Source organism: Oncorhynchus gorbuscha, unplaced genomic scaffold, assembly GCF_021184085.1.
Source record: "Oncorhynchus gorbuscha isolate QuinsamMale2020 ecotype Even-year unplaced genomic scaffold, OgorEven_v1.0 Un_scaffold_1651, whole genome shotgun sequence".
NCBI lineage: Eukaryota > Metazoa > Chordata > Actinopteri > Salmoniformes > Salmonidae > Oncorhynchus > Oncorhynchus gorbuscha.
Window position 1 is genome coordinate 61,420 of NW_025746370.1, and position 15,443 is coordinate 76,862.

At 42.5% G+C, this 15,443-nt stretch overlaps 1 protein-coding gene across 2 annotated transcripts; it reads right to left on the bottom strand.

Moving 5' to 3' along the window:
- Window positions 1-522: 522 nt before the first annotated feature.
- On the bottom strand, window positions 523-7,258 carry LOC124023596 (uncharacterized protein C11orf98 homolog). 2 transcript variants are annotated; one of them, XR_006836708.1, is made up of 6 exons: window positions 7,145-7,258; window positions 6,654-6,778; window positions 3,851-3,948; window positions 1,111-1,428; window positions 1,034-1,056; window positions 523-943 (listed from the first exon to the last, which is right to left on the bottom strand). XR_006836708.1 is itself a non-coding variant. In XM_046337977.1 (5 exons), exons 1-4 carry the CDS (start codon window positions 7,190-7,192, stop codon window positions 1,196-1,198), a joined length of 504 nt encoding a protein of 167 aa, XP_046193933.1. In that variant the 5' UTR covers window positions 7,193-7,258; the 3' UTR covers window positions 1,028-1,056; window positions 1,147-1,195. The 2 variants fall into 2 exon arrangements, 1 of the variants encoding a protein (XP_046193933.1); XM_046337977.1 differs by lacking the exon at window positions 523-943 and having other exon boundaries at window positions 1,028-1,056; window positions 1,147-1,428.
- Between the last annotated feature and the right edge of the window lie 8,185 nt (window positions 7,259-15,443).

Consider the following 15,443-nt stretch of genomic DNA (forward strand, 5'->3'; position numbering starts at 1 on the left):
TGAACAGGTTGGTTTATGAAACAGGTCACCTTGGTTTATCTACAGGTATGAACAGGTCACCTTGGTTTACCTACAGGTCACCTTGGTTTATCTACAGGTATGAACAGGTCACCTTGGTTTACCTACAGGTATGAACAGGTCACCTTGGTTTATCTACAGGTCACCTTGGTTTATCTACAGGTCACCTTGGTTTACCTACAGGTCACCTTGGTTTATCTACAGGTCACCTTGGTTTACCTACAGGTCACCTTGGTTTATCTACAGGTATGAACAGGGCACCTTGGTTTATTTACAGGCACATGACGGGAGGCTGTAGTCATCGGGTTCGATCCCACATGGCATCTATCCCCAATACAATTCACTACTTTTGACAAGAGTCCGACGGTCCTTAGTGAACAGCGAGCCATTTGGGATGCAGGCATAACTTCCACCATGGTTGAACAAGGCCACTGACTCCAGATCAGATTCCACATTCATTCCTCCTTTGTAGTTGGGAGGGAAAAAAAACAATTCCCCCATTCCGTCTGTTTTTTTATTTTATTTAAACTAGGCAAGTCAGTTAAGAACAAATTCTTATTTACAATGACGGCATTCAGATACACAAACACAAGGCTCTCTGGCTCAGGACCAGGCCTCCCCTGTCCATGTAATCATATTCATTAGGTCTAAAAGGCTAAAACTGATCCAGGATCAGGCCTCCCTGTCCATGTAATCATATTCATTAGGTCTAAAAGGCTAAAACTGATCCAGGATCAGGCCTCCCCGTCCATAAAATCATATTTATATATATGGGTCTGGTCTGAATATGGGGCCCGGTCTGAATATGGGGCCCGGTCTGAATATGGGACCCGGTCTGAATATGGGGCCCGGTCTGAATATGGGGCCCGGTCTGAATACGGGGCCCGGTCTGAATATGGGGCCTGGTCTGGCCTTGGCATGGGGACTGGTCTGAATATGGGGCCCGGTCTGAATATGGGGCCCGGTCTGAATATGGGGCCTGGTATGATTATGGGGCCCGGTCTGAATATGGAGCCTGGTCTGGCCTTGGCATGGGGCCTGGTCTGAATATGGGGCCCGGTCTGAATATGGGGCCCGGTCTGAATATGGGGCCTGGTCTGAATATGGGGCCTGGTCTGAATATGGAGCCTGGTCTGGCCTTGGCATGGGGCCAACAGAACAGTCTCTCATCCTCTTCTCATTCTATATCTGCCATTTCCACATCCCCCTGGGACACACCCCCTTTCTGGCGTCTGGCTGCCTTCGTTGGTGCTGCTGCCTTCGTTGGTGCTGCTGCCTTCGTTGGTGCTGCTGCCTTCGTTGGTGCTGCTGCCTTCGTTGGTGCTGCTGCCTTCGTTGGTGCTGCTGCCTTCGTTGGTGCTGCTGCCTTCGTTGGTGCTGCCAACGCCTTAGTCTTTGTTGCTGCCTCAACTAAGGAGGGAGAAAGAGAGACAGACCTCAGATGCTGCACACACAGAGATATAGATATATATAGCCTATACACAGGCCAGTTTATTAGGTACACTCCCCCGTTCCCCTAAAGGAGAAGAATGGTGCCAGCTAACAGGCCAGTTTATTAGGTACACTACCCCGTTCCCCTAAAGGAGAAGAATGGTGCCAGCTAACAGGCCAGTTTATTAGGTACACTACCCCGTTCCCCTAAAGGAGAAGAATGGTGCCAGCTAACAGGCCAGTTTATTAGGTACACTACCCCGTTCCCCTAAAGGAGAAGAATGGTGCCAGCTAACAGGCCAGTATATTAGGTACACTACCCCGTTCCCCTAAAGGAGAAGAATGGTGCCAGCTAACAGGCCAGTTTATTAGGTACACTACCCCGTGCCCCTAAAGGAGAAGAATGGTGCCAGCTAACAGGCCAGTTTATTAGGTACACTACCCCGATCCCCTAAAGGAGAAGAATGGTGCCAGCTAACAGGCCAGTTTATTAGGTACACTACCCCGATCCCCTAAAGGATAAGGTGCAGTACAACAGTGTTGTGCAGAACAGCCTCCCAGAATACACAACTCGTCAGTCCTCGAATCCCACTTCCTGTTGAATCGCATTTCCTGTTGAGTCATGCTGATGGCAGAGTCAGGAGTCCGTGTCTCCTCCGTCTGGTTTCAACAGTAGCGCTGGTGTAATGCCGCGGGGAATGATTCCCTAGCACACGTCAGGTCCCCTTGATACCGACGGAGAAACGTTTGAACGCCGCAGCATCTGTGAACATCGTTGCCGTCAAACCCCAATAGATCATCTCTGGGTTGAGATGGAACGGGGCTGTTGGCAGCATGACTGTACCGCCGGCCAATCAGCAGCAACTGCGCGATGACATCACGTCAGCATGGACCAACAACCCTGTTGAACGTTTCCCGAACTTGTAGAATCCATGCCCGAAGAAGTCAGGCTGTTCTGGAGGCAAAGAGGGGTCTGACCAGGTATTAGATGGGTGTACCTAATAAAATGGCCATAGAATGGTACCAAACATTAGGAACACCTCCCTTTGCCCTCAGAACAGCCTCAATATGTCGGGGCATGGTCTCTTCATATGCTGATTAATGCATGCATGGCCGTCTACATGGACTGGAAGGCCAGAACAACGAGACGGTTCATATGATGAGGTGACTAAAGTCAGCTACTCTACATTATGAGGGTTGAATAAAGTCAGCTGCTCTACATTATGAGGGGTGACTAAAGTCAGCTGCTCTACATTATGAGGGGTGACTAAAGTCAGCTGCTCTACATTATGAGGGGTGACTAAAGTCAGCTACTCTACATTATGAGGGGTGACTAAAGTCAGCTACTCTACATTATGAGGGGTGACTAGTCAGCTGCTCTACATTATGAGGGGTGACTAAACTCAGCTACTCTACATTATGAGGGGTGACTAGTCAGCTACTCTACATTATGAGGGGTGACTAGTCAGCTACTCTACATTATGAGGGGTCACTAGTCAGCTGCTCTACATTATGAGGGGTGACTAGTCAGCTACTCTACATTATGAGGGGTCACTAGTCAGCTACTCTACATTATGAGGGGTCACTAGTCAGCTGCTCTACATTATGAGGGGTGACTAAACTCAGCTACTCTACATTATGAGGGGTGACTAGTCAGCTACTCTACATTATGAGGGGTGACTAAACTCAGCTACTCTACATTATGAGGGGTGACTAGTCAGCTACTCTACATTATGAGGGGTGACTAAAGTCAGCTGCTCTACATTATGAGGGGCGACTAAAGTCAGCTGCTCTACATTATGAGGGGCGACTAGTCAGCTACTCTACATTATGAGGGGCGACTAGTCAGCTACTCTACATTATGAGGGGTGACTAGTCAGCTACTCTACATTATGAGGGGTGACTAGTCAGCTACTCTACATTATGAGGGGTGACTAGTCAGCTACTCTACATTATGAGGGGTCACCAGTCAGCTACTCTACATTATGAGGGGTCACTAGTCAGCTACTCTACATTATGAGGGGTGACTAGTCAGCTACTCTACATTATGAGGGGTGACTAAAGTCAGCTACATGTCGAGGGGTGACTAAACTCAGCTACTCTACATTATGAGGGGTGACTAAAGTCAGCTACTCTACATTATGAGGGGTGACTAAACTCAGCTACATTGTGAGGGGTGACTAAACTCAGCTACTCTACATTATGAGGGGTGACTAAAGTCAGCTACATTGTGAGGGGTAACTAAAGTCAGCTACATGTCGAGGGGTGACTAAACTCAGCTACATTGTGATTGACAGGTGGAGAGTTGATCCTTTCTGAAGTGGATACGAGAGCACATGACAACTCAGAGGAAATGTGATTCAACAACCCAGTTTAAAATGTATAGTTATTCACTTCTTACCTTCCATAGCGGCCTTCTCTGCTTTCATGTGTTGCAGCTGTTTGAGCAGCTTGCGTTTCTTCTTCCCAGACAGAGTGATGTTGGCTCTGGGGCTGGAGCTGAGCAGGGACGACAATCATCAACAACAACATCAGACTACAGAGTGATGTTGGCTCTGGGGCTGAGCAGAGACTACAATCAACAACAACACTTTCAGACTACAGAGTGATGTTGGCTCTGGGGCTGAGCAGGGACGACAATCATCAACAACAACATCAGACTACAGAGTGATGTTGGCTCTGGGGCTGAGCAGGGACGACAAAACAACAACACTTTCAGACTACAGAGTGATGTTGGCTCTGGGGCTGAGCAGGGACGACAAAACAACAACACTTTCAAACTACAGAGTGATGTTGGCTCTGGGGCTGAGCAGGGACGACAAAACAACAACACTTTCAGACTACAGAGTGATGTTGGCTCTGGGGCTGAGCAGGGACGACAATCATCAACAACATCAGACTACAGAGTGATGTTGGCTCTGGGGCTGAGCAGAGACGACAATCATCAACATCACTTTCAGACTACAGAGTGATGTTGGCTCTGGGGCTGAGCAGAGACGACAATCATCAACAACAACATCAGACTACAGAGTGATGTTGGCTCTGGAGCTGAGCAGAGACGACAAACATCAACAACAACATCAGACTACAGAGTGATGTTGGCTCTGGGGCTGAGCAGAGACGACAATCATCAACAACAACATCAGACTACAGAGTGATGTTGGCTCTGGGGCTGAGCAGGGACGACAAAACAACAACACTTTCAGACTACAGAGTGATGTTGGCTCTGGAGCTGAGCAGAGACGACAAACATCAACAACAACATCAGACTACAGAGTGATGTTGGCTCTGGGGCTGAGCAGAGACGACAATCATCAACAACACTTTCAGACTACAGAGTGATGTTGGCTCTGGGGCTGAGCAGGGACGACAAAACAACAACACTTTCAGACTACAGAGTGATGTTGGCTCTGGGGCTGAGCAGAGACGACAAAACAACAACACTTTCAGACTACAGAGTGATGTTGGCTCTGGGGCTGAGCAGAGACGACAATCATCAACAACACTTTCAGACTACAGAGTGATGTTGGCTCTGGGGCTGAGCAGAGACGACAATCATCAACAACAACATCAGACTACAGAGTGATGTTGGCTCTGGGGCTGAGCAGGGACGACAATCATCAACAACAGACTACAGAGTGATGTTGGCTCTGGAGCTGAGCAGAGACGACAATCATCAACAACAACATCAGACTACAGAGTGATGTTGGCTCTGGGGCTGAGCAGGGACGACAATCATCAACAACACTTTCAGACTACAGAGTGATGTTGGCTCTGGGGCTGAGCAGAGACGACAAAACAACAACACTTCACCTGGTCAGGATCCTGGACAACAACACTTCACCTGGTCAGGATCCTGGACAACAACACTTCACCTGGTCAGGATCCTGGACAACAACACTTCACCTGGTCAGGATCCTGGACAACAACACTTCACCTGGTCAGGATCCTGGACAACAACACTTCACCTGGTCAGGATCCTGGACAACAACACTTCACCTGGTCAGGATCCTGGTCAACAACACTTCACCTGGTCAGGATCCTGGTCAACAACACTTCACCTGGTCAGGATCCTGGTCAACAACACTTCACCTGGTCAGGATCCTGGTCAACAACAACACTTCACCTGGTCAGGATCCTGGTCAACAACAACACTTCACCTGGTCAGGATCCTGGTCAACAACAACACTTCACCTGGTCAGGATCCTGGACAACAACAACACTTCACCTGGTCAGGATCCTGGACAACAACAACACTTCACCTGGTCAGGATCCTGGACAACAACAACACTTCACCTGGTCAGGATCCTGGACAACAACAACACTTCACCTGGTCAGGATCCTGGACAACAACAACACTTCACCTGGTCAGGATCCTGGACAACAACAACACTTCACCTGGTCAGGATCCTGGACAACAACAACACTTCACCTGGTCAGGATCCTGGACAACAACAACACTTCACCTGGTCAGGATCCTGGACAACAACAACACTTCACCTGGTCAGGATCCTGGACAACAACAACACTTCACCTGGTCAGGATCCTGGACAACAACAACACTTCACCTGGTCAGGATCCTGGACAACAACAACACTTCACCTGGTCAGGATCCTGGACAACAACAACACTTCACCTGGTCAGGATCCTGGACAACAACAACACTTCACCTGGTCAGGATCCTGGACAACAACAACACTTCACCTGGTCAGGATCCTGGACAACAACAACACTTCACCTGGTCAGGATCCTGGACAACAACAACACTTCACCTGGTCAGGATCCTGGACAACAACAACACTTCACCTGGTCAGGATCCTGGACAACAACACTTCACCTGGTCAGGATCCTGGACAACAACAACACTTCACCTGGTCAGGATCCTAGACAACAACAACACTTCACCTGGTCAGGATCCTAGACAACAACACTTCACCTGGTCAGGATCCTGGACAACAACAACAACAACACTTCACCTGGTCAGGATCCTGGACAACAACACTTCACCTGGTCAGGATCCTGGACAACCACATTCAGAACACAGGCCCATTGGTCAGGCAGTTTGCTTGTTGTTCATCTACCCATAAATATACCACTGTTTTATTATATCTATGACCGAACCACCAAGTACATTTGTCTCTGCCCCGTCCCATGAGTCACTGGCTTACAGTATGAAGTACAAACAGTCTGGAAACAGGACCTACTTTCTCTTCCTGAGATGGTGGATGGTGGTGAGTCCTTCGTCCACCACAGCTCCCACCTTGATGTGTCTCCTCCTCTTCTCTCGGGTCAGATTCCTCCGCCGCTTATAGAGCTTCTTGCCCAGCTCCTGATGAACATACATCACAACATGAGGCAGCAAGGCTTTCTGGGGGTTTTAGCCAGCTAGTAACACAACGTAGACAGTATTGATTCACATCTTAATTAAAATGTTACATTTTTGGTGCAGTGTTACTAGAAATAACAACGTTGTAGCGAGCTTACATTGAAATGTGTCATAACGAAATAATGCCATGTGATCTAACTGCAGCTTAGCTAGTTAGCCGTTTTGCTAACACGAACTTCTTGGATGTAATTTTACCTTCAACATTAAACGAGCTGTCTTTCTGGTTCTAGGTTATGATGTAGTAACCTTTCTACATCTCGTACTGGTGTAAATATCAAAGTAAAGTTAGGTTTTATATGTGTAACTTACTGTCTTGGGTCTGTTGATCTTCCCACCCGGTGTTCCAGTCTTCCCCATGCTTGCTGCTGTAATATGAGAGGCGTTAGGAGAGTTCCGGGTTAACTTCTCATTGGCTGGAAGAGACCGCTTTCTCCCATTTTCATTGGCTGGAACGTTTCCACTTCTTCTTCTTCTTCCAAAACAATGCTGAGGTTTAACGGCGGGTTGGCATCCAATAAATGTTGCATTACGGCCACCTACTAGGCTGGAGTATATCAACAACAACAAAAGAATACAGCAAATACCCATCTAACACTACACTCACAACAAGTATTAATAAATACCCTACCATCTAACACTACACTCACAACAAGTATTAATACATACCCTACCATCTAACACTACACTCACAACAAGTATTAATACATACCCTACCATCTAACACTACACTCACAACAAGTATTAATACATACCCTACCATCTAACACTACACTCACAACAAGTATTAATACATACCCTACCATCTAACACTACACTCACAACAAGTATTAATAAATACCCTACCATCTAACACTACACTCACAACAAGTATTAATACATACCCTACCATCTAACACTACACTCACAACAAGTATTAATACATACCCTACCATCTAACACTACACTCACAACAAGTATTAATACATACCCATCTAACACTACACTCACAACAAGTATTAATACATACCCTACCATCTAACACTACACTCACAACAAGTATTAATACATACCCTACCATCTAACACTACACTCACAACAAGTATTAATAAATACCCTACCATCTAACACTACACTCACAACAAGTATTAATACATACCCATCTAACACTACACTCACAACAAGTATTAATACATACCCTACCATCTAACACTACACTCACAACAAGTATTAATACATACCCTACCATCTAACACTACACTCACAACAAGTATTAATACATACCATACCATCTAACACTACACTCACAACAAGTATTAATACATACCCATCTAACACTACACTCACAACAAGTATTAATACATACCCTACCATCTAACACTACACTCACAACAAGTATTAATACATACCCATCTAACACTACACTCACAACAAGTATTAATACATACCCTCTAACACTACACTCACAACAAGTATTAATACATCTATCTAACACTACACTCACAACAAGTATTAATACATACCCTACCATCTAACACTACACTCACAACAAGTATTAATACATACCCTACCATCTAACACTACACTCACAACAAGTATTAATACATACCCTACCATCTAACACTACACTCACAACAAGTATTAATACATACCCATCTAACACTACACTCACAACAAGTATTAATACATACCCTACCATCTAACACTACACTCACAACAAGTATTAATACATACCCTACCATCTAACACTACACTCACAACAAGTATTAATACATACCCTACCATCTAACACTACACTCACAACAAGTATTAATACATACCCTACCATCTAACACTACACTCACAACAAGTATTAATAAATACCCTACCATCTAACACTACACTCACAACAAGTATTAATAAATACCCTACCATCTAACACTACACTCACAACAAGTATTAATAAATACCCATCTAACACTACACTCACAACAAGTATTAATACATACCCATCTAACACTACACTCACAACAAGTATTAATACATACCCATCTAACACTACACTCACAACAAGTATTAATACATACCCTACCATCTAACACTACACTCACAACAAGTATTAATACATACCCTACCATCTAACACTACACTCACAACAAGTATTAATAAATACCATACCATCTAACACTACACTCACAACAAGTATTAATACATACCCATCTAACACTACACTCACAACAAGTATTAATAAATACCCTACCATCTAACACTACACTCACAACAAGTATTAATAAATACCCTACCATCTAACACTACACTCACAACAAGTATTAATAAATACCCATCTAACACTACACTCACAACAAGTATTAATAAATACCCATCTAACACTACACTCACAACAAGTATTAATACATACCCATCTAACACTACACTCACAACAAGTATTAATACATACCCATCTAACACTACACTCACAACAAGTATTAATAAATACCCTACCATCTAACACTACACTCACAACAAGTATTAATAAATACCCATCTAACACTACACTCACAACAAGTATTAATACATACCCTACCATCTAACACTACACTCACAACAAGTATTAATAAATACCCATCTAACACTACACTCACAACAAGTATTAATACATACCCATCTAACACTACACTCACAACAAGTATTAATAAATACCATCTAACACTACACTCACAACAAGTATTAATAAATACCCATCTAACACTACACTCACAACAAGTATTAATAAATACCCATCTAACACTACACTCACAACAAGTATTAATAAATACCATCTAACACTACACTCACAACAAGTATTAATAAATACCCATCTAAAACTACACTCACAACAAGTATTAATAAATACCCATCTAACACTACACTCACAACAAGTATTAATACATACCCTACCATCTAACACTACACTCACAACAAGTATTAATAAATACCCTACCATCTAACACTACACTCACAACAAGTATTAATACATACCCTACCATCTAACACTACACTCACAACAAGTATTAATAAATACCATCTAACACTACACTCACAACAAGTATTAATACATACCCTACCATCTAACACTACACTCACAACAAGTATTAATAAATACCCATCTAACACTACACTCACAACAAGTATTAATACATACCCTACCATCTAACACTACACTCACAACAAGTATTAATAAATACCCATCTAACACTACACTCACAACAAGTATTAATACATACCCATCTAACACTACACTCACAACAAGTATTAATAAATACCCTACCATCTAACACTACACTCACAACAAGTATTAATAAATACCATACCATCTAACACTACACTCACAACAAGTATTAATACATACCCATCTAACACTACACTCACAACAAGTATTAATACATACCCTACCATCTAACACTACACTCACAACAAGTATTAATAAATACCATCTAACACTACACTCACAACAAGTATTAATACATACCCATCTAACACTACACTCACAACAAGTATTAATACATACCCTACCATCTAACACTACACTCACAACAAGTATTAATAAATACCATCTAACACTACACTCACAACAAGTATTAATACATACCCTACCATCTAACACTACACTCACAACAAGTATTAATACATACCCTACCATCTAACACTACACTCACAACAAGTATTAATAAATACCCTACCATCTAACACTACACTCACAACAAGTATTAATAAATACCCATCTAACACTACACTCACAACAAGTATTAATACATACCCTACCATCTAACACTACACTCACAACAAGTATTAATACATACCCTACCATCTAACACTACACTCACAACAAGTATTAATAAATACCCTACCATCTAACACTACACTCACAACAAGTATTAATACATACCCATCTAACACTACACTCACAACAAGTATTAATACATACCCATCTAACACTACACTCACAACAAGTATTAATAAATACCCTACCATCTAACACTACACTCACAACAAGTATTAATACATACCCATCTAACACTACACTCACAACAAGTATTAATACATACCCATCTAACACTACACTCACAACAAGTATTAATACATACCCTACCATCTAACACTACACTCACAACAAGTATTAATAAATACCCATCTAACACTACACTCACAACAAGTATTAATACATACCCTACCATCTAACACTACACTCACAACAAGTATTAATAAATACCCATCTAACACTACACTCACAACAAGTATTAATAAATACCATCTAACACTACACTCACAACAAGTATTAATAAATACCCATCTAACCATCTAATACATACCCATCTAACACTACACTCACAACAAGTATTAATACATACCCATCTAACACTACACTCACAACAAGTATCAATACATACCCATCTAACACTAAACTCACAACAAGTATTAATAAATACCATCTAACACTACACTCACAACAAGTATTAATAAATACCCTACCATCTAACACTACACTCACAACAAGTATTAATAAATACCATCTAACACTACACTCACAACAAGTATTAATAAATACCCTACCATCTAACACTACACTCACAACAAGTATTAATAAATACCATCTAACACTACACTCACAACAAGTATTAATACATACCCTACCATCTAACACTACACTCACAACAAGTATTAATACATACCCTACCATCTAACACTACACTCACAACAAGTATTAATACATACCCATCTAACACTACACTCACAACAAGTATTAATACATACCCTACCATCTAACACTACACTCACAACAAGTATTAATACATACCCATCTAACACTACACTCACAACAAGTATTAATAAATACCCATCTAACACTACACTCACAACAAGTATTAATACATACCCATCTAACACTACACTCACAACAAGTATTAATACATACCCTACCATCTAACACTACACTCACAACAAGTATTAATACATACCCATCTAACACTACACTCACAACAAGTATTAATTAATACCATCTAACACTACACTCACAACAAGTATTAATACATACCCTACCATCTAACACTACACTCACAACAAGTATTAATACATACCCTACCATCTAACACTACACTCACAAAAAGTATTAATAAATACCCATCTAACACTACACTCACAACATGTATTAATACATACCCATCTAACACTACACTCACAACAAGTATTAATACATACCCATCTAACACTACACTCACATCAAGTATTAATAAATACCCATCTAACACTACACTCACAACAAGTATTAATACATACCCTACCATCTAACACTACACTCACAACAAGTATTAATACATACCCTACCATCTAACACTACACTCACAACAAGTATTAATACATACCCTACCATCTAACACTACACTCACAACAAGTATTAATAAATACCCATCTAACACTACACTCACAACAAGTATTAATACATACCCATCTAACACTACACTCACAACAAGTATTAATAAATACCCTACCATCTAACACTACACTCACAACAAGTATTAATAAATACCCATCTAACACTACACTCACAACAAGTATTAATACATACCATCTAACACTACACTCACAACAAGTATTAATACATACCCATCTAACACTACACTCACAACAAGTATTAATACATACCCATCTAACACTACACTCACAACAAGTATTAATACATACCCTACCATCTAACACTACACTCACAACAAGTATTAATAAATACCATCTAACACTACACTCACAACAAGTATTAATACATACCCATCTAACACTACACTCACATCAAGTATTAATACATACCCATCTAACACTACACTCACAACAAGTATTAATACATACCATACCATCTAACACTACACTCACAACAAGTATTAATACATACCCATCTAACACTACACTCACAACAAGTATTAATACATACCCATCTAACACTACACTCACAACAAGTATTAATAAATACCATCTAACACTACACTCACAACAAGTATTAATAAATACCCTACCATCTAACACTACACTCACAACAAGTATTAATAAATACCCATCTAACACTACACTCACAACAAGTATTAATAAATACCCTACCATCTAACACTACACTCACAACAAGTATTAATACATACCCATCTAACACTACACTCACAACAAGTATTAATAAATACCATACCATCTAACACTACACTCACAACAAGTATTAATACATACCCTACCATCTAACACTACATTCACAACAAGTATTAATAAATACCCATCTAACACTACACTCACAACAAGTATTAATACATACCCATCTAACACTACACTCACAACAAGTATTAATACATACCCTACCATCTAACACTACACTCACAACAAGTATTAATAAATACCCTACCATCTAACACTACACTCACAACAAGTATTAATAAATACCCATCTAACACTACACTCACAACAAGTATTAATAAATACCCATCTAACACTACACTCACAACAAGTATTAATACATACCCTACCATCTAACACTACACTCACAACAAGTATTAATAAATACCATCTAACACTACACTCACAACAAGTACTAATAAATACCCATCTAACACTACACTCACAACAAGTATTAATAAATACCCATCTAACACTACACTCACAACAAGTATTAATAAATACCCTACCATCTAACACTACACTCACAACAAGTATTAATACATACCCTACCATCTAACACTACACTCACAACAAGTATTAATACATACCCATCTAACACTACACTCACAACAAGTATTAATAAATACCCATCTAACACTACACTCACAACAAGTATTAATACATACCCTACCATCTAACACTACACTCACAACAAGTATTAATAAATACCATCTAACACTACACTCACAACAAGTACTAATAAATACCCATCTAACACTACACTCACAACAAGTATTAATAAATACCCTACCATCTAACACTACACTCACAACAAGTATGAATAAATACCCTACTATTTGAACTTGCAACCCTTTCGGTTACTAGTCCTACACTCTAACCACTAGGCTACCCTGCCACCTCTACACTCTAACCACTAGGCTACCCTGCCACCTCTACACTCTAACCACTAGGCTACCCTGCCACCTCTACACTCTAACCACTAGGCTACCCTGCCACCTCTACACTCTAACCACTAGGCTACCCTGCCGCCTCTACACTCTAACCACTAGGCTACCTGCCTCCTCTACACTCTAACCACTAGGCTACCCTGCCACCTCTACACTCTAACCACTAGGTTACCTGCCTCCTCTAACCACTAGGCTACCCTGCCTCCTCTACACTCTAACCACTAGGCTACCTGCCACCTCTACACTCTAACCACTAGGCTACCCTGCCACCTCTACACTCTAACCACTAGGCTACCCTGCCACCTCTACACTCTAACCACTAGGCTACCCTGCCACCACTACACTCTAACCACTAGGCTACCCTGCCACCTCTACACTCTAACCACTAGGCTACCCTGCCACCTCTACACTCTAACCACTAGGCTACCCTGCCACCTCTACACTCTAACCACTAGGCTACCCTGCCACCTCTACCCTCTAACCACTAGGCTACCCTGCCACCTCTACACTCTAACCACTAGGCTACCCTGCCACCTCTACCCTCTAACCACTAGGCTACCCTGCCACCTCTACACTCTAACCACTAGGCTACCCTGCCACCTCTACACTCTAACCACTAGGCTACCCTGCCACCTCTACACTCTAACCACTAGGCTACCCTGCCACCTCTACACTCTAACCACTAGGCTACCCAGCCGCCTCTACACTCTAACCACTAGGCTACCTGCCTCCTCTACACTCTAACCACTAGGCTACCCTGCCGCCTCTACACTCTAACCACTAGGTTACCTGCCTCCTCTAACCACTAGGCTACCCTGCCTCCTCTACACTCTAACCACTAGGCTACCTGCCACCTCTACACTCTAACCACTAGGCTACCCTGCCACCTCTACACTCTAACCACTAGGCTACCCTGCCACCTCTACACTCTAACCACTAGGCTACCCTGCCACCTCTACACTCTAACCACTAGGCTACCCTGCCACCTCTACACTCTAACCACTAGGCTACCCTGCCACCTCTACACTCTAACCACTAGGCTACCCTGCCACCTCTACCCTCTAACCACTAGGCTACCCTGCCACCTCTACACTCTAACCACTAGGCTACCCTGCCACCTCTACCCTCTAACCACTAGGCTACCCTGCCACCTCTACACTCTAACCACTAGGCTACCCTGCCACCTCTACACTCTAACCACTAGGCTACCCTGCCACCTCTACACTCTAACCACTAGGCTACCCTGCCACCTCTACACTCTAACCACTAGGCTACCCAGCCGCCTCTACACTCTAACCACTAGGCTACCTGCCTCCTCTACACTCTAACCACTAGGCTACCCTGCCGCCTCTACACTCTAACCACTAGGTTACCTGCCTCCTCTAACCACTAGGCTACCCTGCCTCCTCTACACTCTAACCACTAGGCTACCTGCCACCTCTACACTCTAACCACTAGGCTACCCTGCCACCTCTACACTCTAACCACTAGGCTACCCTGCCACCTCTACACTCTAACCA